This window comes from Mytilus edulis, chromosome 9, assembly GCF_963676685.1.
Source record: "Mytilus edulis chromosome 9, xbMytEdul2.2, whole genome shotgun sequence".
Taxonomy (NCBI): Eukaryota; Metazoa; Mollusca; class Bivalvia; order Mytilida; family Mytilidae; genus Mytilus; species Mytilus edulis.
In genome coordinates, this window is record NC_092352.1 from 81909933 (window position 1) to 81936577 (window position 26645).

A 26645-nucleotide genomic window follows, 5' to 3' on the forward strand; every position below is an offset into this window, starting at 1 on the left:
AGAGTTAATCATAGAACAAAGTTTGAAGGTTATTCTCCTCACCTACTGTATAGTTTCAATAGGGTAGAGAATACCTTTACAAAAGAAAGTGAAGAAAAATGTGTTACTTGTTGGGGACTATGTTTTACATTAAATTCGAATATGATTGCCGTCAATCCCTTTTCTTAATATACAAACCTTAAACCGGCTACCTAAATTAACAACTGCGTGTCTTAAGTTTCGTAATTATATGACTGACTGTGCTTTATTATTTTGCACTTTAAACAGAAGAACAACTTTATACATGTGTTACATGCTTAATTCTATTAGAAATTCATGGAATAATAGTTATCAAAGGTACCAGGATTATAATTTAATACGCCAAACGCGCGCTTTGTCTACATAAGACTCATCAGTGACGCTCAGATCAAAATAGTTATAAAGCCAAACTAGTACAAAGTTGAAGAGCATTGAGGACCCAAAATTCCAAAAAGTTATGTTAAATACATCTAAGGTAATCTATTCCTGGGATAAGAAAATCCTTAGTATTTCGAAAAATTTAAAGTTTTGTAAACTGGAAATTCAAAATGACCATATAATTGGTATTCATGTCAACACAGAAGTGTGAGAGCAGAGATGGGTCCGATTACTTTCAATGTAATTGATTAAATTACAATTACTTTGTCATTTGTACGATTAAATTAAATTAATGATTACATCATTTCTGAAAGTATCTGATTAAATTAATGATTACATTGGCAAAGTAATCGTGATTACATTTGATTACAATGAATTTAAAAACAAAACATTTTGAATGATGTGGATGAATAAACGTTTAAAATAACTAAAGCATTTTTGAGAACGTATTTTATTTGGTTCAATTATAAAATGATAACTTCAAATTAAACGTCATCTATTTAAATAAACACCAAATTTCACTACATATATATACATTACACTTTATCACAAATGATCTCTAAATTATTTTGAATTAAATTGTATAAAGATATATCATAATCAAGAGTTTTTTTGTTTGTCTTCTGACCTCTTTCATAATTTATATGTATTCCAAGTTGCAGTTTATGGAAGTTTAAATATGGATGAAATAAAGTTACATTTGTACCAGTTAAAACTATGTTAAATTTTAATAGAAATGTTTAATCAAATTGTAAACAATATGTATTAAAGTATTAAAAACCATTGCATTTTACACGTCCAGTCCAAATACAAAAAAAAGTTTAAACAACATATTTATCCAACTTTTAATTTAGTTTGTGCTAATTAGATAAATTTTCATGTCTGATTTATCTTTTATCAAATATATTTCCCTACAGCTATACTCAATTGGTAATTGCAATAAAAACAAACCTTAATTAGTCTCCTACCTGTCAATTCAAAGTTGACAAAAATCACAAAAATTAACAAAAGATTATAATTCAGGGTTAAAGAAAAGTATTACTTGAATATATAACAGTTATTATCAAATATTAATATGACGATCATTATAAAACGATGAATATACATGTATGTACAATATCTTTTACCAAGATAAAAGGTATATAATTGTATTATATGTCTCTGTTTAGGCTAATAATGACTTTTCAATACTGTAACAGTTTATTTTTTACTGAAGTAGACAAGCTTAAAGTAACCAAACCATTTTAGTATGTTAAAAATTTATCAAATATGAACAAAGAGGTTCATTTAAGGTTCATCATAACAAAAGGACAAATATGGCCGTATTTTCACCTCAAAAACTACTCTGTGTACAGACTTACCTGTTTTGGAAATTTTTAATGACTAGCATCCACTAGTAATATAAAAGTTAAATGCATTTTGTGTTTAAGAAAAATCAAATCTTTTTTGGATTTTGATGGGCATTTTTTTTCCTTTCTGCAGAAGGTGTAAAAATAAACAAACACCTGAATTACTTTGATACTGTCCACTCACTGACTCAGATAAACTCTTTAACTCACCAATAGTTGTGAAGATACCTGTTGTCCATTGTTAATTAAGGACAATCAAAACAATACAAACCGGGTTTTTACCTGAGGGAGCATCTCATAGTTGTACCACAACTTAGTTAATTTTCACACCTTTTGCATGAAGGGAAAAAAATGCCTATCAAAATCCAAAAGAGATTTTATCTTTCTGAAACACAAAATGCATTTAACTTTATTATATCTAGTGGATGCCAGGCATTACAACTTTTCAAACTTCACAGGTAAGTCTGTACTCAGAGTATTTTTTGGCATGTAAATACAGCCATATTTGTCTTTTTGTTATGATGAACCTTAATGACCAAAAACACAATTTTAGATTTTTTTCATTGTAATCAGAATGTAATCAAAAAGTAATCATGATTACAGGGTATTTTGAAAAGTAATTGATTAAATTAAATTACATGTAATCAGATTTTTGGCTGATTAATGATTACACTGATTACTTGAAAAATTGTAATCAATTACAGCTGATTAACGATTACAATTACAATTACCCCAAGTCTGTGTGAGAGCCGTGGTGTAGTGGTTAGTGCATCGGACTACTAACACTAAGGTTCCTGGTTCGATTCCCGTCTGGGACGAAAATTTCAGGGACTGAAATTTCGGCTCTCCCTTGACACCATTTGCGAGTATGGTCTCGAGGAAACGATGATAGTCCGTCGGAAGGGGACGATAAAGGCTGACCCGTGTTATCATCGGATTTTGTCAAATGTGTTGACTTCTTTTCTATTATATTTATGTGTTATGGTGAATAATATAAATCACCGCATTCATTTATTAGATTTCATTTTGTTCAACGTAATCAGTGCGATATTTTTCGTTTCAAGTGAGATTCAAAACAAACCGTACATAGCTTCTGGCGTACTAAATTATAATCCTGGTACTTTTGATAACTATTATAATATAGTTAATTGCTGCCTTAGTTTGCAAATTAATAAATATTGAAATCTGCATTGTTATTAAGTGCAATATCAGTATTTAGTTCAAATGTAATCTTGGGTCAGTTCTAGTTCTATCTTATTCATTCAAATGACGTCATTTTTCATTTTTTGATGATCTGTTTTACAAATTCAAGTGACGTCATTTTTTACAATTTCAAATATGACGTCACTTGGCGTTGAGGTTTAAACATATTCGGATGGGTCTACATATTGTGTTGCAAATGTCTGGTTATGTAATGTATTTCAGTTGTTTCCTGTAATTAGTTAATATTTCAGTTCTATCATGTACAGCTTTTGATTATTAATTTTATAAATTTACTGTTTGGAAAAGTATAAATTATTCTAAATGATAAGGATGTTCTGGTAACTAACAGAAAACCCTGGCCGTTTTTGGCACAACTTTTTTGATCTTTTAGTCCTCGATGCTGTTCGACTTTGTGCTTGTTTTGGCTTTCAAACTTTTGTATCTGGGCATCACTAGTAGATCTTGTGTGGATAAAATGCACTTCTGGCGTATTAAAATTTTCAACTTGTTGCCTTTTGTTGGCTGTGGTTCGTGTGTTTCTTTGTCAATTGTATTCTCCAATTTATTTATATTGTAGTCCTGTAGTGTTTAGTTGTCATCTTAATGTTATATTTCACATGGCTTAATTTAAAGGGGGAGGTTTGGCATGCCACAAAACCAGGTTCAACCCGCCATTTTTTTCTTTAAAAATGACCTGTACCAAGTCAGGAATATGGCCATTGTTATATTATAGTTCGTTTCTGTATGTGTTACATTTCAACGTTGCGTCGTTTGTTTTCTCTTATTTTTGAGTGTAAATTCACATTGCGATAAGACGTGTCACGGTACTTGTCTATCCCAAATTCATGTATTTGGTTATGATGTTATATTTGTTATTCTCGTGGGATTTTGTCTGTTGCTTGGTCCGTTTCTGTGTGTGTTACATTGTAGTGTTGTGTCGTTGTTCTCTTATATTTAATGCGTTTCCCTCAGTTTTAGTTTGTTACCCCGATTTTGTTTTTTGTCCATGGATTTATGAGTTTGAACATCGATATACTGCTGTTGCCTTTATTTAAGAGAGAGCCATATCTCTTGCACGTTAAAGACACCCTTGTAGTTTTCGAAAAAAAAAGCAGGCTAATGCCGCTACAAGGCAGCACTCACATCCGCAAAGTGGAACGGGATTAATATAAGTTGCACAACTTGTTTCCCAATCCACTATAAATAAATATGTTTAAACTAACACAGAAGTGCTGACAACTTGGCTTGTGATAACCTCGGGGACGAAACGTCCACCAGCAGTGGTATCGACCAAGTGGTGTAAATAGTTATCAAAGGTACCAGGATTATAATTGAATAAGTTTGATGTTAACTGTGTACCTCTTTATGTAAAAACAATGTATAATAATGTCTCTTTCAGTCTTGATAGTATGTAACGTTTATGTACAACTTTTAATAAATGCTTATACACAAGTAAAAAATAAAAACAACATTGAATGTTTAAATAAACACATTTTATGTAACATTGAAAAACAAAAAGAAATATTTTCATATAATACACAGGTTTACAGGTTATGGAGTACATTTTGATGAAACCTTTTGCGTCAGTTATTAGCAAAATGTTTCATTTTGTTTTTGATCTTATTTTGTTTTTATGCTATATAGTTATTTTAAACGAATCCTGGACTATGTGATATGTAATCCTATATAAATGCCTTACACTTATTTGCCATGATCAAACTATTATACAGGTACATGCGAAATGTATTGTATCAGATTTTATTACTACAGTAGTTTAACAAGAAAGCATTTATGTAATAGCAAACGATTTTCCCATTCTATATATATAGAATGAGATATCATGAATACGTCACTATTATAACAACAACAAAGTCTCAACCATCAATAGATACACAAATTTCTTTTTCAGCAGATTGTTTCTCTGTTTATTGTGTCCACTATTTCAATTTTGAAGGAGTTCCATAACCTGAAAGGGAAACAGGCTCACCATTCTTAGGATCAATATTATCATCCCATCTTTTCATCGCGATTCGATAAAGAGTTGATTTGTCTATTTTATCGTATCCTTTTGCTGATGAAAAATAATGCAATATCTTCTTGGAAGCTAGACCTATTAATACGTCCAAGGTTTTAGTTATATTAAATTTTTCGGCCTCCAGTATTCCTTGTACAATCTTTTCGCTGTAACATCCGTCAATTCCCTTTGATGTATATAGATTAGCTAAAAATGTGTCGGCCTTTTCCAAAATTTCCTTTACCTGATATTCATGCGCAAGTGCCATAACGAAATGGACATTATCATCTGTAGGACAATTTACATTGTGTTAATAGCATACCATACACCAACCCTGAGATATATATATACTCAGTACCTAGTTAATAGTCAATAATCTTCATTGCGAGGAGTTGGGATTGTTTTACATAGCTATAGTGTGTTGGATGGCAACGTTTATTTTTTTTTTTTTTTTTTTTTTTTTTATCTGATAACAAACATTTAGTAATATCTTCAAGCATATATCTCTGTACTGAATGAATAAGAAGATGTAAAGCGACTGCTGATTTTAAATCTATGTACAGTTAAAATGTACATAGAAATGTGTTGGCTTTCCAGTTTTTCATACCTCATAACAAGGTTCACCAACAGGGACGGGGTAATTGAAAATGTAATGGTAATTAAGAGTAATGCATTACAATGTTCCATGTAATTGAATGTAATGTGAAAGTGAGATTTTTTTTGATTACATGTAATGGTAGTTTAAATATTTACAATGAAAAAAGCATGTAATGCTAAATTACTTTTGAATTACATTTCAATTACATGCACTTTTATGATATTAATCATGTTAATGATAATAAATTGTGTTAATATAAATATTATTTATTTGAAATACAGAAATGTTTGCTAAATAGTCTTATAAATTAAAAAAATAATATGTGAGAATCATATATTGGTGTTGTTCAGTTTTTAAGAAAGATCTTTATCTAGATAGATTGACAACATGTATATATTCATACAATCAATTCATGTATGTATTGTTAAACAAATGTGTAAATCTTTCTTAGACAGTTCATTTAGAATTTTAAATGACTGCATACAATAATTTTGTCAAATTAGTATACACAAAAGGATTATAGAAATAAAAATTATCAGCTGTAAAAACAAACTGCAATTAATCAGACTAAATGTGTAATAAAACAACCTAGGGGCAATGCCACTATTACATGTATTTTATCTAATTAGAAAAATATTGCTAATATATATTTAGACATAATACATTGTTTGTGCTAAATATTATTTTCAATTTAGTGACAAGAATACTTTTGAATAATCATGATAATTGTAAAGTAAAAAAAACCATGGACAAACTTTTTATTTATTTAAAATTAATTTATTTATATTATGTTTACTTAAAAGAGGGACGAAAGATATCAGAGGTACAGTCAAACTCATAAATCGAAAATTAACTGACAACGCCATTGCTAAAAATGAAAAGGACAAACAGACAAACAGTAGTACACATAACACAACATAAAAAACTAAAGAATAAACAACACGAACCCCAATGGCTCCATTTCGGAGTTGTCAAAATACCCCTTAATTATGTATTGGCAAGTTAATAGGTACACATACCCTCTTTTATCAACACATCTTATGATCTAGCAATACCTGTCACATCAGCTCCTGTCGAAACAAAGTGTTCAGACCAGAGAGATGCAAACATTAAAAATACCTATGATGATCGAATGCACTGCTAAAACTTAATGTTATACGCTTGCATAAATATTTTACACATGTTATATATACATAATATATATTGTTTAAAAAAAGTTATGATGAAATGTAATGTGTAATTTAATAAATAACTTTAGTAAAGTAATTGTAATTTAATTAATTACATTTCAAAAACTGTGTAATGTGTAATTAGTGTTTTTGACTATTTTTGCAATGTAATGTGTAATTTTATTAATTTCATTCCAATGTAATTGACCCAAGTCTGTTCACCAACATCATTAAAATATTGCAGCTTACAACTTTCACAAGTAAGACAATGGAAATGGGGAATGTGTCAAAGAGACAACAACCCGACCATAGAAAAAACAACAGCAGAAGGTCACTAACAGGTCTTCAATGTAGCGAGAAATTCCCGCACCCGGAGGCGTCCTTCAGCTGGCCCCTAAATAAATATATACTAGTTCAGTGATAATGAACGTCATACTAATTTCCAAATTGTACACAAGAAACTAAAATTAAAATAGTACAAGACTAACTAAGGCCAGAGGCTCCTGACAGGCGTAAAAATGCGGCGGGGTTAAACATGTTTATGAGATCTCAACCCTCCCCCTATATCTCTAGCCAATGTAGAAAAGTAAACGCATAACAATACGCACATTAAAATTCAGTTCAAGAGAAGTCCGAATCTAATGTCAGAAGATGTGACCATAGAAAATAAAAACAAAATGACAATAATACATAAATAACAACAGACTACTAGCAGTTAACTGACATGCCAGCTCCAGACTTCAATTAAACTAATTGAAAGATTATGATTTCATCATATGAATATCAGGCACAATCCTTCCCGTTAGGGGTTTAGTATCATACCATCATAACATATATGAGAAGAACATAACCCGTGTCATGCCAACAACTGTTTTTAGAATAAATGTGTTTAGTTCCGATGCAAAGACCTTATCAGTGACTCAATATTAACGCCAAAATATGCAATCTATAATGACCTGACAACAGTATCGTAACTATATCCCTTGTTAATAAGTCTATTTAAAGAATATTTATTGCATACATTGGTTTTCCCGTTTGAATTGTTTTACACTATTAATTTTGGAGCCCTTTATAGCTTGTTGTTCGGTGTGAGCCAAGGCTCCGTGTTGAAGGCCGTGCATTGACCTATAATGGTTTACTTTTTTAAATTGTTATTTAGATGGAGAGTTGTCTCATTGGCACTCACACCACATCTTCTTATATTTATGTTCTATAGCCATGGCGTTGTTAGTTTATTTTTGATCCGTGAAAGTGAATGTCCCTCTGGTATCTTTCGCCCCCTTTTTTGTTTGTTTTTGTTTTTGATGATGTAAACTTCGCTTTTTAAAAGTTATCGAGGTTAATATATACCTTCTATGTAATCGCCATATCCATCAAGGGTGCATCTTAAAAACATTAAAAAATGATGCAAGTTTTTTCCTGGCAGTTCTATTTCAAATTTATCTTTCTCCTTGAAATTAGAAGAGAACATCGAATTAAACACAGGCGATTTCTTCATTAACTCTGCCCGATGTGTAAATATTTTTTCTCCCTCAACTATCAACACAACATCGGGTTCTGCAAAACTGGATTTCATTCTCTGCACTTTGCTTGTTATGTCATCAATTTCAACGCATTTGACTTTTACAGACGCCTTTATCCCTGTTTAAAAAAAATCATAACAACTGTTCTCTGTTAATTGTAAGGGCAAGGTTTCCAACAAATCATAAACATTAATGTACTTTGTTTATTTTGTTGTTGGTATGTACAAGTACATACCTGCCTATGTTTTTGTTGGATGTATTTCTACATGCTTTTGTATCCATCTAATGAGTTAATTTTAAACAGATGATGTGGTATGATTGCCAATGAGACAGTTCTCCACAAGAGACCAAATGACTCAGAAATTTACAACTTTAGGTCACCGCATAGCCTTCAACAATGAACAAGGCCCATACCGAATAGTCAGCTTTAAAAGGCTCAGAAAGGACATATGTAAAACAATTCAAACGAGAAAACTAACGCCCTAATTTATGTATAAAAAATGAACGAAAAACAAAACCGTAACACAGCAACAAACGACAACCACTGAATTATGTGACGTATAAAATTTTCTGATGTCAGACACTCAATAAATGTGTTCGTAGATAGTAGATGTTTTTGTGTTCTGTTAGTTCCTTTTAAAATTGTTAAACGATGATGACTGATGTACCCATATTTTGACTATTATATTTATTGTGTCTGTTTATTTAACGCATCAATGTAAAAATATCTGAAATTGATGAGACTGTCATTCAAGTGAGAGGGTTAGCGCTATAGAACCAGGTTTAATCCACCATTTTCTACATTTGAAAATGCCTGTACCAAGTCAGGAATATGACAGTTTTTGTCCATTCGTTTTTGATGCGTTTTTTTATTTGATTTTGCCATGTGATTATGGACTTTCCCAATTGATCTTCCTCTAAGTTCAGTATTTTTGTGATTTTACTTTTTACTGGCTTTTTCAACCGATTTTCAGTCTGTTTTTTCGTTGTACTGTAACACAACTGTTTCATGTAATGGGGAGGATTAGACGCCCCATGTTTAACACCGCCTCATTCTGTATATTCCTGTCCCAAGTCAGGAGCCTGTAAATCAGTGGTTGTCGTTTGTCGCTGTGTTGCATATTTGTTTTTCGTTCATTATTTTGTTCATAAATTAGGTCGTTAGTTCTCGTGTTTTATGGTTTAACATTTGTCATTTCGGGGCCTTTTTATAGATGAATATGCGTTATGGGCTTTTCCCATAGTTGAATACGATACGGTTATCTATAGTTGTTTGTATGATATATGTATCATGTGGTCTATTGTGTAGAGTTGTCTTATTGGCAATCATACCACATCTTCCCTTTTTTTTTAAAGAATTATAGGACGTCGTATTTTCGCTATAGATTTGCAATAAAAGTATTTTTGTTTTTAATTTGAGACAATGTAAAACTAATACTCATATTCAACCAATATTGTCTAAAAGAATTTAGTCGTGATGTCTTGAAAAAATATTTATTCCACTTTTGCACATCATACTTATATTTGATCATGTTTACATTTTTTTGTACATTAACTCACTTGCATTTACATAAGATCGTGTTTTTCATCGTAAATATTGATTAATATTCATTATGATTAGAACATTTAAATATCGTATCTATTATAAAAAATCTTATTGTATCATTTCTGATTGGAATTCATCACCTGGTAATATAGGACTACATGCGCTTCCTCTTCTAATTATGATTGTTTATAAAGGTTTCATTTTTATTATTGTTCAGTATTATAACATTACCTTTAAACATGTTATCTGTAAGCTGTCGCTAGTATAGTATGTCATAAGCAGCTATTTTCATCGAGTTTATCTGTATAGTTTGTAGGAGGCAAAAAAGAAAATAATAATGAACCTTACGTATACATTATATGCATTATAGATGTACATAGATACTTTAAATAAAGATCAACAGATCAATACACATTTATTTTTTTGATTCGAGCGTCACTAATGAGGCGTTTGTAGACGAAACGCCCGTCTGACGCAAATACAAATTTTCATTCCTGGTAGCTTTAATTGAAATTATTTTCGAATTCATAGTTGCAAACCTCCAATACTAATGTTTATTGAGAGTTGAAATGGGGATATGTCAAAGAGAGAACAACCTGACCTAGGAGAAGATGACAACCGAATGCCACAAATGGTTCTTCAACGCAGTGAAACAATCGAGCACTCGGAGGTGGTACTCAGCTGGCCCCTTAAAATGTGTACAAGTTCAGTAAAAATAGGAAATAAAAGAAACTAAACAAAATGACAATGATAACAAAGGACTTCCTACGGCTACTGACATGCCATCGCCAGACCTCACTTAAACTGATTGAAAGATTATGCCTTCATCATGTGAATATCAAGCAAAATTCCTCCCGTTGAGGGTTTTGTATCATATCATCATAAAATACTTTAGAGGAATATAACCCGTATCGTGCCCGTACTGTGCCAACACCTGTGTTTTTTTTTTAATAAATATGTTTGTTTATTTCCAAAAACGATCGAATCGAACAAGTTGAGATATAGAACATCATAAGATGGTGTCAAGGAAACGTCATCATCTAAAAATGGATGATTGACAATAAGAAATAAAAAAAAATAATCTCTTTTATCATGAAATTTGGTATTAAGCTTCCCGTTAGAGATACAGATATTAAGATCCAGGAAAGAGCAGTGCTCATTGTCAACTTTTTTTAAAAGTCAGTTCGGCAGGATACATCTCTTTAGTATACATACCGAAGTCGTCTTTATTGAGAGCCTTTACATCATCGAAATATCTAAAAGTGTTATTAATTTTTTATTTCAGATGTTGTATCGATTGGTCTTTGTTGATTTTAGTTATAAATTGTATCTCATAACCATAGAGCAACACGTCTGCAATAAGTAGTGCACAGTTAGTTCCCATTGAAATTTCGATAACTTTACATAACACGGAATCTCCATAGCGAACACAAATGTTATCTAGTAAAAATTCAAGTGCAGTTATATTTTCATAGCAGGTTCCATGAACATAGTTCTTTTGTTTGTTGCTACTTAAAAATGACATAAAAGAGGTTGAAAATATATAATGGGATTCTGACTTCATTTTAAATGCAAATTTGATAAGGTGTGTGCTTTTTTGTCGAGTCTCCGACTTTTGTTGAAAAAGCGAGACATAGCAATCCTACATTCCGTCGTCGTCGTCGTAGTAGTTTATGTCGGCGTCCTAGTAGTTTTTGTCGGCATCGTAATTGTTTTCGTCGCGGCATCCATAAATATTCACTCTGTTGTTAAATTGTTTTTGAAATTTTAATAACTTTCTTATACTATCCTTGATTTCTACCAAACTTGGACAGATGTTTGTTTCTGATCCGAAGATAGTATCCAGAAGTAAATTCAAAACAAAACCATGTTTATCCGTATTTTACTTATAAATGCATTATGGACTTAGTTTTTCTGCTAGTTAACATTACATTCACTCTGTGGTTACAGTTTTTGTCTCACTTAATGGAGCTAAAAGCGAGACATAGGTATGCTGTTTCCGGCGTCGGCGTCAGCGACGGTGGCGGCGTGAACAATGTTCTAGTTTGTGATAAGGTCTAGTTTATGATGAACCACTAGTATTAAGTGAAAGATATTTAGTATTCAGATGTGTTAGTACTGGCACATCTCATTTCCATGGAGATTATTTGGGCCTACCACCTCAGTTATGGTCTAGACTTTGAAATTGTGCTTATTTTACATGTATTAGTTTGTGTTATGGTTTGTCGAACGGTAAATACTTATAATAAGTGAATGATATTTGGTATGCAGTTGTATTAGCATTGGAAAATCTCATTCCCATGGAAATTGTTTAGCCATATACCTTCATTGTTCACTGACTTTACATATTTGCAAAACTTACATGTTAAAATGTTGCTATTTTAATTTCAACATTTGCATTATCCAAATTACAAAAACGCGAGACATACATGTATCTCTGTGATAACAGTTTATTAAAATTGAAATACCTTCAACTATCCTAGATTTCTACCAAACTTGGTCAAAAGCTTGTTTTTATGATCAGAAGATGGTATCCAGAAGTAAATTTTGTGAACAAAATTCCTTTGTTATCTATTTTACTTATAATATTCACTCTTAGGTTAAAGTTTTTTAAATTTTAATAACTTTCTTAAACTATCCTGGATTTGTACAAAACTTGGACAGATGTTTGTTTATGATAAAAAAAATAGTATCTAGAAGGAAATTTTGTAAAAATTTATTTCCTGTTTTTCCGTATGTTACTTAATCAAGTTAGTTATGTACGCAGTTTTCTTCCAGTTAACATTACATACAATCTGCAGTTAATGTTTTTAAAACATTTATTAGCTTCACAAAGTAGGCGAGACACTGGGTTCCGTGGAACCCTTAAAAATTGTTTTCTATTATGAGGCAAAGTGGTATATAGGGTAGAAAAATCAAAACTTTGAACAGACTTTAAATCACTTTGCACGATGGTCTAAAATATAAATTGTAGGTACTGACGTTGTTTATCATCTTAATTACGTGTTATAGTGTTTTTCTGTTTTCTTTGTACGTTATTTACCTTTACTGTGTAGACCATTATAGTTAAAATCATTTTGATGTGGCTATGTATACGTACTTAGTTTATTGTCTTTAATTTTTTTTGCTTATGTGCCTGTTTTAAATGCCCCTGTGTAATGTTTTTTTGGTTAACCTCTTTTGTATAGAGATTACGATTATAACACGACGTTGACTGGTGTACCCCTTTTTTTGAAATTTACGTCTATTATGTATGTTTATTTTCTTCACAAATTTTTGTCAATAAAATGGAATTATATGCAACTGTCATATGAGTGATAGGTAAAGCTAGCTATAAAACCAGGATGAATCCACCACTTTCTACACAAGGAAATGCCTTTCCTTGTCAAAAATATGACAGTTGTTTTCCATTCGTGTGATGTGTTTGAGCTTTTGATTTTGCCTTTTTATAAGGGACTTTCCATTATGAATTTTACTTTGGGTTCGGTTTTTCAAACCACAACCGTGTTACATCAATGGTCTTTTTGGTGCTAAGTAAAACAGTACGGTAAAAACAACATATCTATAATACATTATGCGTATGTATTTGTTCTCAATGAAAACATTTATCATTTGAGTTGAAATTACCTGATAATAATATTAGCCATGAATTATATGTCAAGCCCATAATATGAAAGATTTAAAATTAAAAAAAAAATGGGATAACACGGTAATCAAAAATCAGACAACTTGTAGATGACACCACACTTAAAAAAAAACAAGTGAAAAGACATTTTGACAGTTTTGAATATGATTGAAATCTGTATTTGCTACACTATCAAGGCTTTAATAAAAGAGATAAAAAAACATAAGGCATTTATTTGGGGAAAATATGTACTGAAAAAAAATGTGAAACCATCAACTGTACAGCTAAATCAGTTAAATGTTAAGGTTTTTTTTGTTGAAACATAAATGTGTGCGAAAAAAAGGCTGAAAAACATTTGGAAAATCTGAAAGGATTTTTAGAAATTTGAAGATAAGAAATTTGACCATGTTTGGAAAAAATTACAGTTGTCAGAAATCACTGATGGTACTAACCATTATTTATTTAAGAATCAGTTCGCACATGGGATAAATACATTGTTAAATTGAATAAAATAAGCCAATGTTTTTGGAAGAGTAAAAAGTATTAATCTATGACTCGCTAGATTGTGGTATTCACCAAATAATCAACATATGAGATACATAGTTTTTACATAAAATTCATCAATATTGAAAAATAGGAAAATTAATGTATGACATATATTAATTCAATACGAGATATAAATTAACGTGTGGCAGACAAAACTGCAAACTTTTTATGATTATTTCTATATTGAAAAGTATATGATTTAGCAAACATAAAGGCTTTAACTAATAAATCAATAAAGGAGATAATTTTACAAATTACACATAGATCGAACTGGAAATATTTAGTTATATAATTTTTACCTTTCACCGCTACATATCTCATGATTTATAACGGGACTTATTACTGTTAATAAAGAAAAGATCAGAAATTGAATTATTTATAGAATCTTACTCTTATTTAAATCACAAATAAATCTTAAATCAGACATACCTGTGACTTTTCTTTAGCACACTATTTGAAAAACAATCAATGAATGTTGGATAACTACTTTTTAAGGAAGGTATTTTATGCAGTCTATAAAAATAACACTCCCCCGGAAGAAATATAAAACTTTTCCGGAGTCAATACGAAAAATACATGCTAGATTATGTATTGTAAATTGTTATCTAAATAAAACTTACTGATATTTGTGTATAACTCTTTGTTGATAATATAATAATTTAGGCTTATAAAATAAATATTAATCTTATATTATTAGATAAATTTATCTAAACAGAAGTTTACTTTGCATTTCTGGTATTAACAAACAGAGACCCTTCCCTAAAGTGCTGGACTCTTATAATATGTAGCAATGTGTTTTGGAATAGAAAATAAATATGTTAATACAATTAAATGCCTTACACTTATTTGTCATGATCAAATTGTTATACAGATATATGAGAAATGTATTGTATCAGATTTGAATAATTATCAGTAGTTTTATAACATGTATAAATACAATGAAATTGGGCTTTCCTTTTGCATATTTTTTTCTAATTTCGAAAGTCAGCTGATAATGGTCCACAGTAAACGTAAGAACCGTGACGTGATCTTTTAATAAATAGACAGTGGCTATGTTGCCGGCTGTAATTAAAATATCTTAATTCACGAAAATAGCATATTTCTATAAAAATTCTATTTTACCAGCACCAGCAATATAGAGAATGTGATGCAATTGCAAATTTTTATTTATTTTGCAGGCATCAGGTAAACGGGAGCCAAGTTAAAAAAGAATCTGTTTCGACATATTCAAATAACTGACTTTTATTTCATAAGCAAGTTTAATTTAGATATTCTAGATTTTTGAAGCTATGTGATTGAATATGTTATATTGTTTAATGTTTTATCAAATCTATGATGCAATGAGATTTTTCATTTTTTTTTATAACATAAAGTTAACAAATCTGAAGTTTTATTCTTTTGCACACATGTAGCATTAGACTGACTGATTTATTTAATGATTGTATTTTCATTTTTAGATATGATATATATCATTGCAATAAAGGGATGCTCAATATTATTATCTTTTTCTCTAATACACTTTTGACTGATAATGTTTTACACGATTATATGTGTCTTAAATGAATGTGAGTGGTTTTCTCATGTAACTACTGTAGCCCAAACCATGCATTGGATCCGGTACATAATAACGGTTTCACACCTATGTAATCCAAAACTGTGTAATCTAAATGTTGATACCTGTGTGACAGAATGTGTTTGAGCATGTGTGTTTCGACTATCTGTTTATCTCAATAGATAAAAAGGGTTATGCAGTCCACGATTCGTTTTTTTTTTTTTTTTTTTTTTGTTGAAAACACTTTTTATTGTTTAATAAGAGAGAAAAATACAACTTTTTAAATCTATAACAAAGTGAACGTAAAAGAAAACTATACTTGTGTCAGTCACATGTTAAATAGTTTTTTTTTTTTTTTTTTTTTACAACTTCAGATACTTTATTTTACTATAATAGTTGTTAACAAATCTCCTTAATGTTACAACAATGGCATTAAGGTTCTGCCCTGTATAGTTAATTACCAATAAAACCAGGGGATTTTATTGGTAAACTTTTTATAATTTTACATACATGTAGTATTGCGTGTTAGTTACAATTAACAGAGTAATAGCTGTCTACAACATGTACTTTACTTCACAATGAAAAGAAAAACGGAACTTTGACCGTCTTTTGTTTAGCTTTTAGTTTTGGATTAATCGAAAGTGAAAGAGCATGGTTTCGATCGGATTAAGAGGTCAGTATAATTGAATTATGGTAGTTTTTAATTTTAGATAGTGTCTTATCTTTCAAGTACGCTAAACATTGAATGATATACTATATATGATAATCAAACAAAAAAAGTAAAAAGCAATTTCGTTAGAAATTTGTCTTCTTTTTATTTCAATGACATTTTTGTGATTCTCAAAAATGTAGGTCAATCAACTATAAATATGACAGCCAAAGAATCAATTTTCTAAAAATTTTCTTTGAAATTTTCTCAAAAAGGAATTTTCCGGATGATATAAAATTTGTGTATCAATTTCGTTTTTTAGGACTGACATCATATTCACATATTTGGTTCTCTTTTCGGATAAATAAAAACATTTATAAATCACAAAGCAAACAATTGTTATAATATGATTAAGTACATGATAATCCACATCTTCAATTTTGTACCCTACTACAAGATTTTGTAGACAAAAAACATGTTGCCCAATATTAAGATACATAAATATTTTGTGTAGAAATGTCCAATAATTTTTTACCCATGTGCATTCAAAGAAAAAATGATTATAGCTATCAGATTTAGAACATAGTTCACAGTTTTCACTATTAACTACCTTCCAGCGATACAAATTATGGTTAATAGCTAAAATATTATGCAGTAATTTCCATCTAAACATTTTTAATCTATTATCTTTTAAAAAAAGAAAGGTGAAAGATAAATTTTTCTTAATGAAATATATAACATTTTCACCTGATAGTTGGTTTTTCCATGAGCAAAAACCTACTGGAAGCTCTTTATTTGACCTGATAATAATATTATAAATTTCTTTAAACTTAATTTTGTCTAGATCGTAATACAATCCATTACTTAACATTTTAATGTCTTGTGTAATGTTGATTTTAGTATGTTTTGATATATTGCTCTTTAATTTTTGGATCCAACTTTTGGGTAAAGCTTTCCGAAGGGAACATATTTCGGAAATCCAATTTTGTTTCTTTTTAAGTTTATCTAATATTTTATGAGAAATTTCTCCTTTATCATCAATTACATCATTTACAAAAATTATGTTTTCCTTTACCCAATTACTATAATATAAACTTTTACCACCTGTTTTTATATACTGGTTTCCCCAAATAACTTGCTTTCTTATATCTCTATAATTATCAGGTACTTTCGTCTTTCCACCTCCATTTTTAATCCAACATTTCAAAATTTCAAAGTAAAATGTAGGTAAGTTTTTAAGGTTTTCTAGTGACTTATGAGTATTAAGATTCATTTTAAATATTAAATTATTTTCCCCAAACTCTCTAAAATAAAAAGTAGGTATGATTTTCCAGTTAGCCCAAGTTTCATCAGTTAATCTTTTAACCCAATTTATTTTAATAGCCTCAATGTATGCGTCAATATCTGTCATTTTTAATCCCCCTTCAATATAATCTTTTCTTAACACTGAGCGTTTAACTTTCTCGCTACCACCCTTCCATAAAAAATTAAATAAGATTTTTTTAAATTGACTAATAATTTCACTGCTTAGATTTATCAATGAAGCAACGTATGTTATATTGGGAATAACTAGTGTTTTAATTATAGTTATTTTTCCTATCATACTCAATTTTCTTTTCTTCCAATCATTTAGTATCCTTTCTGATTTTTCAAACTGTCTTTCTATATTTATTGTTTCACATTCTTTTTTGTTCAGGCCAAAATAAATGCCAAGACTTTTCACCGTATCTTTCCAATTGATACTTTCAAATTTGTCTTTGCAGTGTTTTAGTTTACCTAACCATATACCTTCTGTTTTATTTCTATTAAGTTTAAGCCCTGAAAAAGATCCAAAAGTTTCTATTAAATTAAGTGCATTTTTTATTTCATTTTTAGATCTTAGAAAGAGAGTTGTATCATCTGCTAGCTGTGAGATTTTTAGGCTGTGAGTATTTTTATCAATTTTTATTTGTATCCCTTTCAGATCATTATTATCCCTTATCCTACAAGCCAGTATTTCAACTGATAAAACAAACAATAACGCGCTTAAAGGGCATCCTTGTCGAATTCCCCGTTGAATCCCGAAGGTTTCAGAAATCCACCCGTTATTTAAAATACATCCTTTTATATCATGGTAAAGTGTTTTGACCCACTTTTGAAAAGACTTATTAAATCCAAATTTTTTTAATGATTCCAGCATAAAGTCCCATTCGAGTGAATCGAACGCTTTAGAAAAGTCAATAAATAGTATAGCTCCATCAATATTAAAGTTTTCAGCATAATCTATAATATCTTGAATTTGGCGTACGTTAAATCCTATATATCGATTTTTAACATAACCATTTTGATCTCTATGTATAATTAGGGGTAAGATTTTTTTTAGTCTTTGTGCTAAAGTATATGTAATAAGTTTTACATCAGTATTCAATAAAGTAATTGGACGGTAATTATCTAAGGACAAAGGGTCATTTTTTTTAAAAATCAATGATATTATCCCAATCTTTTGGGTCTCAGATAAAGTTTCATTATCATAACATGTATTAGAAACATTCAATACAATATGTTTTAAATTTGGCCAAAATTGTCGATAAAACTCAACTGTTAAGCCATCTTTGCCTGGAGTCTTATTTAGTTTCATATTATAAATAGAAGATGTTAGCTCTTCTAAAGTTAATTTACCATCCACTTGTTTGCTTTCACAAGGAGTTAAAGAATGATCAATGGGGGTATTTTCTATGTATGTCTTTAAAATTTCAGTTTCGGGACATGTACTTTTGTACAGAGATTTATAATACTCTTTACTTACATCTAAAATTTCACTTTGATCAACAGTAACCTCACCGGTTTTGGTCATTAATTTATTAATAGATTTTTTAGCCTGTCTATTTTTTTCTAGAGATAAAAAGTACTTAGTATTTTTTTCCCCTTCCTCTACCCATTTTATTCTTGATCTAACTTGGGCTCCTTTGGCTTTTAAAGAGTATATCTCTTCTAAATCTTTTTCTAAATTTTTTATTTGATTAAAAAGTTCATTATTTTTCCTATCAGGTAATTTGTCTAATTTTTCATTTAAAAGATTTAGTTTGTTTTCCATTATTAAAATATTATTTTTCCTTTCTCTGGCTTTTGATTTACAGTATTGGATAGTAGACTCTCTTATGTCAGTTTTTAGCAGGTCCCACTGATTTAGGACATTTGTAAGATTAAAATTTTGCTCATGCTTTTCAATTAACTTATTTATTAGTTTATTGTACTGAGTATCAGTCAATATACTGTTATTCATTTTAAAATATCCTTTACCCCGATTATTTGCATAAATGTCTAATTTAAGCGAAATAGCCTGGTGGTCTGTGAATGAAATTTGTGCAGGCCTGATATCAGCAGATACAGTACTTAGGCGTGCTTGTGTGCATATTATAAAGAAGTCTATTCTACTAGCTTCATTTGTAGAATTTTTTCTTTTCCATGTGAATTGTTTTTTATCTTTATTTAATTGTCTCCAAATGTCTATCAATTTATGTGTTTTAATTAATTGTTTTAAACCATTGACTGGCTTTTTTAACTTTTTATGTAATTTATTGTTCTTTGTATCTAAAGCTGAGAGTAAATCATTCATATCTCCCCCTACTATTAGAGCACCAAGAGTGTGTTCTTCAATTAATTTACTTACTTTTTTATAAAATTGGTTTCTTGCATGAACTTCATTAGGTGCATACAAGTTTACTAAGGTAAAAATCTTATCTTGAATTTCTATATTAATTATAATAATTCTCCCTTCTTTATCACAAAATTCATTAATTAATTTAAAGTCTAGTGATTTATTAATAAAGTAAGAAACTCCCCTTGAATTTGTTGTGCCTAGGCTGTGAAGATGTTTGCCATGGAATTCATTGTTAATTTGCTTTATCAAATCTTTTGACAAGTGAGTTTCTTGTGCCATTAAAATGTCGCATTTCTGCTGTTGAAACCAAGAGAATAATCTAAAGCGCTTTTCCTTTCTCGCTAAACCTTGACAATTAAGTGAGCAAATGTGGAAGTTTTTTGTTTTCATTATAGTATTAAAGAAGTTTAATTGTTGATCTCTTAAACGATTTATTTAAATCTAGCAAAATGTATAAACCTGTTCTATGTATCGTGACCCAGATAAACATGTAGTTATTTTTAGACCTATAAATAGCACAGGTAAAGTTAATTTCTATTTTTAGTTTCATTACTGACTTTCTGAAAACGTCTTGTATTTTGTAAACATTAGCATTGTCATTTACTGTATTTTTGATAGCGCGGGTGGTTCTTTTGTATTTACAACTTTTATATTTTTTTACAGATATGGAATTAATCGTGTCACAGAATGTTGTTAGCCAAATGACTTTACTAGAAGTGCTTAATTCTGGAAATATGTGCACAACAATTAAAGAAGTGTGTGATATCTAAGTTCAAGAACAGTTGGATATTTTTGGCTGTTTCGTTAATGTTTATAAAAAATAACTGTGTAGAAATATGTTCGTATCCTGAAGAATAGAACATCGGAAGATTGTCATTTACCGAAACTGTACTTTTATACTTCAAGACTGGCTGTTTTTTTACTTGATTCCAAGAATATATTATGACAAAGGATTAAAGTGTGTCTATGAATACTGCATTTCGTTAATTTAGTGCTCCAACCAATTAAGCAATTTTCATTTGTTTTAGATGTGCATGGAACAATATTTTTTATCCAAGAAGATTTACCACCTTTATATTCATAGTCTATACATTTTTCATTTACAAATAATTTCATATATGCTGTATTTACTACATTTTTAAATAAACAACTATTCTGATATTTCTCTTTTGAATGTATGCTATCTACAATATAGACATCACATTCACAAATTACAATTTTGTTCACTTGATAAACACAGTCTATGTTTATAATACAAAGTAAACAAAGAAATATATACAATATATACAATTTAAAACCCATGGAGATTTGTAGTTGATAGTTATAATTAAGATGAGCTTAGGATTTTGTTTTTTTCACTGGTTCTTCTCTCTTGTGAAGCTCATCAGTAGGAGTACTTGCTGTTTGTTTAGTACGTGTTTTTTTCTCTTCATTTGTTTTATTTGATGGAGTTCTAAAGGCTTCTGCTAGGAAGCGTTCCATGCTCGGCTGATCTTTATTTGAATTTTGTTTGTCCTTTTTATTTTTTGCTCGTTTAGCCTTTTTGACATGTCGTTGTTCCTTTTTTTCACTTAGGTTTGAATGATTTTCAAGATTGTTGCTTGCCTGTTTGTTAAAAGTAAAGCTAGGCGTTTTTTGTTCTGCTTCAGCTGCTTGGGTTGTTTGTGACGCATCCTTTTGACAGCTTTCTGGATGTGTGGGAATGTCTGAATCTGATTCTGATTCAGATTGGCTATCTTCACTAAAAGATTCGGAGTCTGCATTACAGTATTTTGCTGTATGACCGGACTTCCCGCATGTCTGACATACCCAATCATCTGGGCAAGTAGTGCAATAGCTTGCTTTATGACCGCTGCCACCACATGTTCGACACACCCAATCGTTTGGGCATTCATAAGATTTATGTCCCTCTTGTAGACATTTATTGCATTTAATGTTTGTACGGGTGTCAACTTGACCTCGATGGAGTACCACTGCTTTGTATTTACCTATGAATAAAGTTTTTGGCAAAGGATTTGGTATTGGGTCACATATTGCAATGCGATCGCCAGTCTGACAATTTGTTACGCGTCCATCGACTCGTAGCCTTTCACGAAATAATGTATGTACTACACAGTGATTAAATTCAAGGGCGCGATTCGTAAAGTGAACTTAAATGCTTAATTCAATCGTACTTAAATTGACCTGCACATGTGTTAAAATAAAGGACGGCGTCTTTTACTTTTCATATTTGCTTTATATTACTTTTTTCTTTTAATTTGAGATAGTTTAAAACTACCAACCTAAAATTGAGAATGGAAATGGGGAATGTGTCAAAGAGACAACAACCCGACCAAATAAAAAACAACAGCAGAGGGTCACCAACAGGTCTTCAATGTAGCGAGAAATTCCCGCACCCGGAGGCGTCCTTCAGCTGGCCCCGAAACAAATATATACTAGTCCAGTGATAATGAACGCCATACTAATTTCCAAATTGTACACAAGAAACTAAAATTAAAATAATACAAGACTAACAAAGGCCAGAGGCTCCTGACTTGGGACAGGCACAAAAATGCGGCGGGGTTAAACATGTTTGTGAGATCTCAACCTTCCCCTATACCTCTAACCAATGTAGAAAAGTAAACGCATAACAATACGCACATTAAAATTCAGTTCAAGAGAAGTCCGAGTCTGATGTCAGAAGATGTAACCAAAGAAAAAAAAACCAAAATGACAATAATACATAAATAACAACAGACTACTAGCAGTTAACTGACATGCCAGCTCCAGACTTCAATTAAACTGACTGAAAGATTATGATTTCATCATATGAACATCAGGCACAATCCTTCCCGTTAGGGGTTTAGTATCATACCATCATAACATATGTGAGAAGAACATAACCCTTGTCATGCCAACAACTGTTTTTAGAATAAATGTGTTTAGTTCCGATGCAAAGACCTTATCAGTGACTCAATATTAACGCCAAAATATGCAATCTATAATGACTTGACAACAGTATCGTAATTATATCTCTTCTTAATAAGTCTATTCAAAGGTTTTTTAAGTTTCTGAGGTGAATACTGACACCTTTGTGCTTTATAAAGAATATTTCCATAAAAAATTGGATGTGAAATACCTGAACGTATTAGAACTCTGCATGTTGAGCTATATTTACGAATGATGTCTTTATACCGATAATAAAATTTAGTAAATGTTTTGACTAGTTTGTGATATCGAAAACCCTGGTGTAATAATTTTTCAGTAATACATAAATTTCTCTCGTTAAAATCTAAAACATTGTTACATACACGAGCGAATCGTACAAGTTGAGATATATAAACACCGTAAGATGATGACAAGGGAACGTCACCATCTAAAAACGGATAATTAACAATAGGAAATGAAAAATCATCCCTTTTATCATAAATTTTAGTATTCAGCTTTCCATTAGTGATATAGATATCAAGATCGAGAAAGGGGCAGTGGTCATTGTTAGTATTTGCTTTATTTAAAGTAAGTTCAACAGGATAAATTTCATTAATATACATACTGAAGTCGTCATTATTGAGAGCCAAAATATCATCCAAATATCTAAAAGTATTATTAAATTTGTTTATCAGATCTTGTTTCCATAGGTCTTTGCTTATCTACAATATTTAACCCATGTCATCTCAATAAATCTAGTCGTGATGTTTGGAAAAAGTCCGTTCACGACTTTCCCAATACTTAGATTTTGATCATGTTTGATTATGTTTGAATAGAGATTTCCAAAAAAATGACATACGTACCTAACTCGACGAACGCACGTAACGGGACCGGTTATTGATAACCTATCAATTTTGTTAAATGTGTCACTCAAGTTTTAACTAAGTATTCCTTAACTATAAAAGCCATTTACAATAAATTTGATTAATTTCAAGGATTTCTAAGATGATGAAAAACGAAAGAAATCATGATTTTTATATATCATATGATTATTGAGATTCCCGCCTAAACTTCTTTGACATAAGACTACGTATATATATATATGCGAAAGCAAATTTACAGATCTAACATTGTTGGGTTGATGTTTAGACGAGTTGTATATATATTATGTACACAGCCATGTATCATCATCATTGATGGCGATCCGATGGATACATCTGTTGTAGAGTTGTCACTGACTCAGAAGTATATATATATATACGTATCTTTACCTATCATACGATTTATTTGATTTGTCTTACTTTGTTTTTCCGATATACTTTTCAAAACTTAATGAACCTTTTATTATTTGATATTTTCATTGCTTTTGTTTGTCGTTATCAGATTGATTTCCCTTCTTCTTTTCGTTTTTTATTTTATATTTTATAATATTTAATTTCCGTGGGTATTTATCATTAGATCGATTTTTTCAGCGATTTCAGAATTATTGAACTCAAAGTGTTAATGAGAATGTGTCTCTGTTAAAGTTGATAACTTGGATTGCATCATACTTTATAAAGCATTATTTCAACCGTTATATTTCTTCTGCAGTTAATCTCCTTTATTTACAATCGTTGATTTTTTTTTCAACAGGAAAAACATAGTACGGTACGACAACGGGATGTGTATATTAAAAAAGATATATACAGGTCTTGTAATTCTTTGAATTTTAAAGGTTAACATACATTTTCTCTCAATTGAAAGTCAATGAACATTAAAAAAAATATATTGTAATTGATAATAATGTATGTAAATAAATGTGTACAGCAATTCGTTATATAAATTGTAATTTGGAAGGTGTACTTGATTAGCAACTGACGACTAATAATCTGCTTATAAACATTGACCACTACTACTAAATAAAACTATCAATTTATAGTACAGAGTAATTGGATAAAAATATCCTGTCCGTAAGTATCTCTCATTAAAAGGGGCTGAGAATGCCAATTTACATACTTACTACATTTTTCAGACATTTTTCACTTCAGTCTTTAGGGGAATTTTCTTATGCTCTTACTTATCCAATTAGAAGTTGATTCTTAAAATATCACATATATTGATTGAGTTATATGGTATCGACTGGTAGCAATTTTATTGGACCCCCTGATTGAATGACTTTAAGACTGTATTTTTCGGCTTCTCCAGCATGCATGATACAATCACGAGTAAGAGCAGGTATTGGTTTACTCGTAGAAAGACAATTGTGTCAGCGGTTACGCTCTCTTGTTACCTAGCATATGAAAATGCGGCTATAAGTGTTGGGCATGTACAATCATTACCATTTCATCATCCTTATATATGTGTAATATTTGTCGCAGGACATAAGACTTACATCAATATTATCATCATCATAGGTACTATACTGTGAGGTTAAATCTCCGTTGTTAGTACATGGACATGGACAAAAACCTCGTCCCATACAATAGTATAGGTAAAGACGAAAAAGTACTTTTCGATAAATATGTCAATGATATAAATTTCTGCCCACATTAAATTATCTACAATTAAATAAAAGAATTTTTTTTAAATAGTCGAGTACAACTTCTACATTCGGGTGTGTTGGCAAACGCTTTTTAAACGCTTACAATTTAAAAAAAAAAGAGACAACCTTCTCGATTCGGAATTAATTATTTTAATATTTTCATGCTAAATATTGTCTTGGTAGTTTTTAGAATTCATAATTTGAGGAGAACTAAAATATGGGTCAAGAGAAATGACAAGAAATGATGGGTGTATTTGATTACAAGTTGCTTACTTACTTATTCCATTATAATATGTGTGTCAATAAAATCGATCGAAATGTAATGACAAAATATTTAAAGATGAAAAAAAATAGTTGGGGGAGATTTTTACATAAGTATATTTCAGCAAAAAATGCGTGTTTAAAAAGCAAACACGCATGCTGTGTATTCTCCCCTCTGTTATGCTTCAATGCAATAGGACGAATTACGTTGAGTTAGGTCGGTTATGTCGAGTAAAGTCATTTTATTGGAAATATCGAATAGTTCTTTTAACCAGCATATACAAAGAGCACGCAACGTGCACTTATAAATGACCATTCTTTCCAGCCTAAAATTTTAAAAAATATTCATCATGTTCAGAACATGACAAGATATTTCGAATACAAATTTATACATTACATATTTGTCTTATGTTGAAGCATAAATCATTTGATATTATTCTACATTAAAATTAAACACCATAGGCGCACTTTCTCAGAATTATTACATTACCTTTAGACATGTGTTCAGTAATCCGTCGCTGGCATGGAGGTCATAAGCCGGTTATTTATCTATAAATTTGTAGTTTGTATTATCTAAAAACAAACAGTAGTGTATGAACTTTGTAACAAATTATATAATCTGAAATATAAGATATAGCAACAAATATAACCCACAGTGTATCCAACGTGCTAATCCAAATATTTACTTTTCATTGTCCCATGAAGTATTACTAATGTTATGTTCTTATTCGCCATGCTTAACCGAACATAAATAATTTAGTCAATAAAACTCAATACATGTATACTATAGGAGTGAGCTCTCCTTGTGAGTAGCAAACTTTAAAATACTTTAATCTTTCTCAATTATCAAAACCATTTCATGTTTCAATATTCATTTGAATGTTCTTCTACATCTAATAACTAATCTCAGAAAAATATATCACACAAATGTCACCAATACAAAGTCCATATCGAAATTCCATCCAACAAAAATCAAAATTTACGACAATCTACAAAATACAATAAATACATTATTACAAATGATCATGTAACATCATTAAGCTGGCTAACTAAAATCTATCAAATGGGTGGGGTGGGGGTATATGTATAACGAAACGAAAGGTATGCTTCTGGGAAAGGCAGAACGTCGAATAACTTGTTATAAAA

The 26645-nt window shown here is 30.4% G+C and overlaps 1 protein-coding gene across 3 annotated transcripts; it reads right to left on the bottom strand.

Moving 5' to 3' along the window:
- Positions 1-4643: 4643 nt before the first annotated feature.
- On the bottom strand, positions 4644-26267 carry LOC139489177 (BTB and MATH domain-containing protein 36-like). Of its 3 annotated transcripts, none has more exons than XM_071275351.1 (4): positions 25990-26267; positions 10030-10099; positions 8080-8370; positions 4644-5250 (listed from the first exon to the last, which is right to left on the bottom strand). In XM_071275351.1, the coding sequence occupies exons 2-4, from the start codon at positions 10037-10039 to the stop codon at positions 4886-4888; spliced, it is 666 nt and encodes a 221-aa protein (XP_071131452.1). In that variant the 5' UTR covers positions 10040-10099; positions 25990-26267; the 3' UTR covers positions 4644-4885. The 3 variants fall into 3 exon arrangements, with proteins under 3 accessions (XP_071131452.1, XP_071131451.1, XP_071131453.1); XM_071275350.1 differs by lacking the exon at positions 25990-26267 and adding an exon at positions 14399-14477; XM_071275352.1 differs by lacking the exon at positions 25990-26267 and adding an exon at positions 11014-11056.
- Positions 26268-26645: the final 378 nt, after the last annotated feature.

Coding starts and splice junctions, on each gene's coding strand:
- LOC139489177 (XM_071275351.1), bottom strand. Junction 5,251..8,079: donor ATATGGCGATTACATAGAAG/GTATATATTAAC, acceptor ATTGTCCTACAG/ATGATAATGTCCATTTCGTT.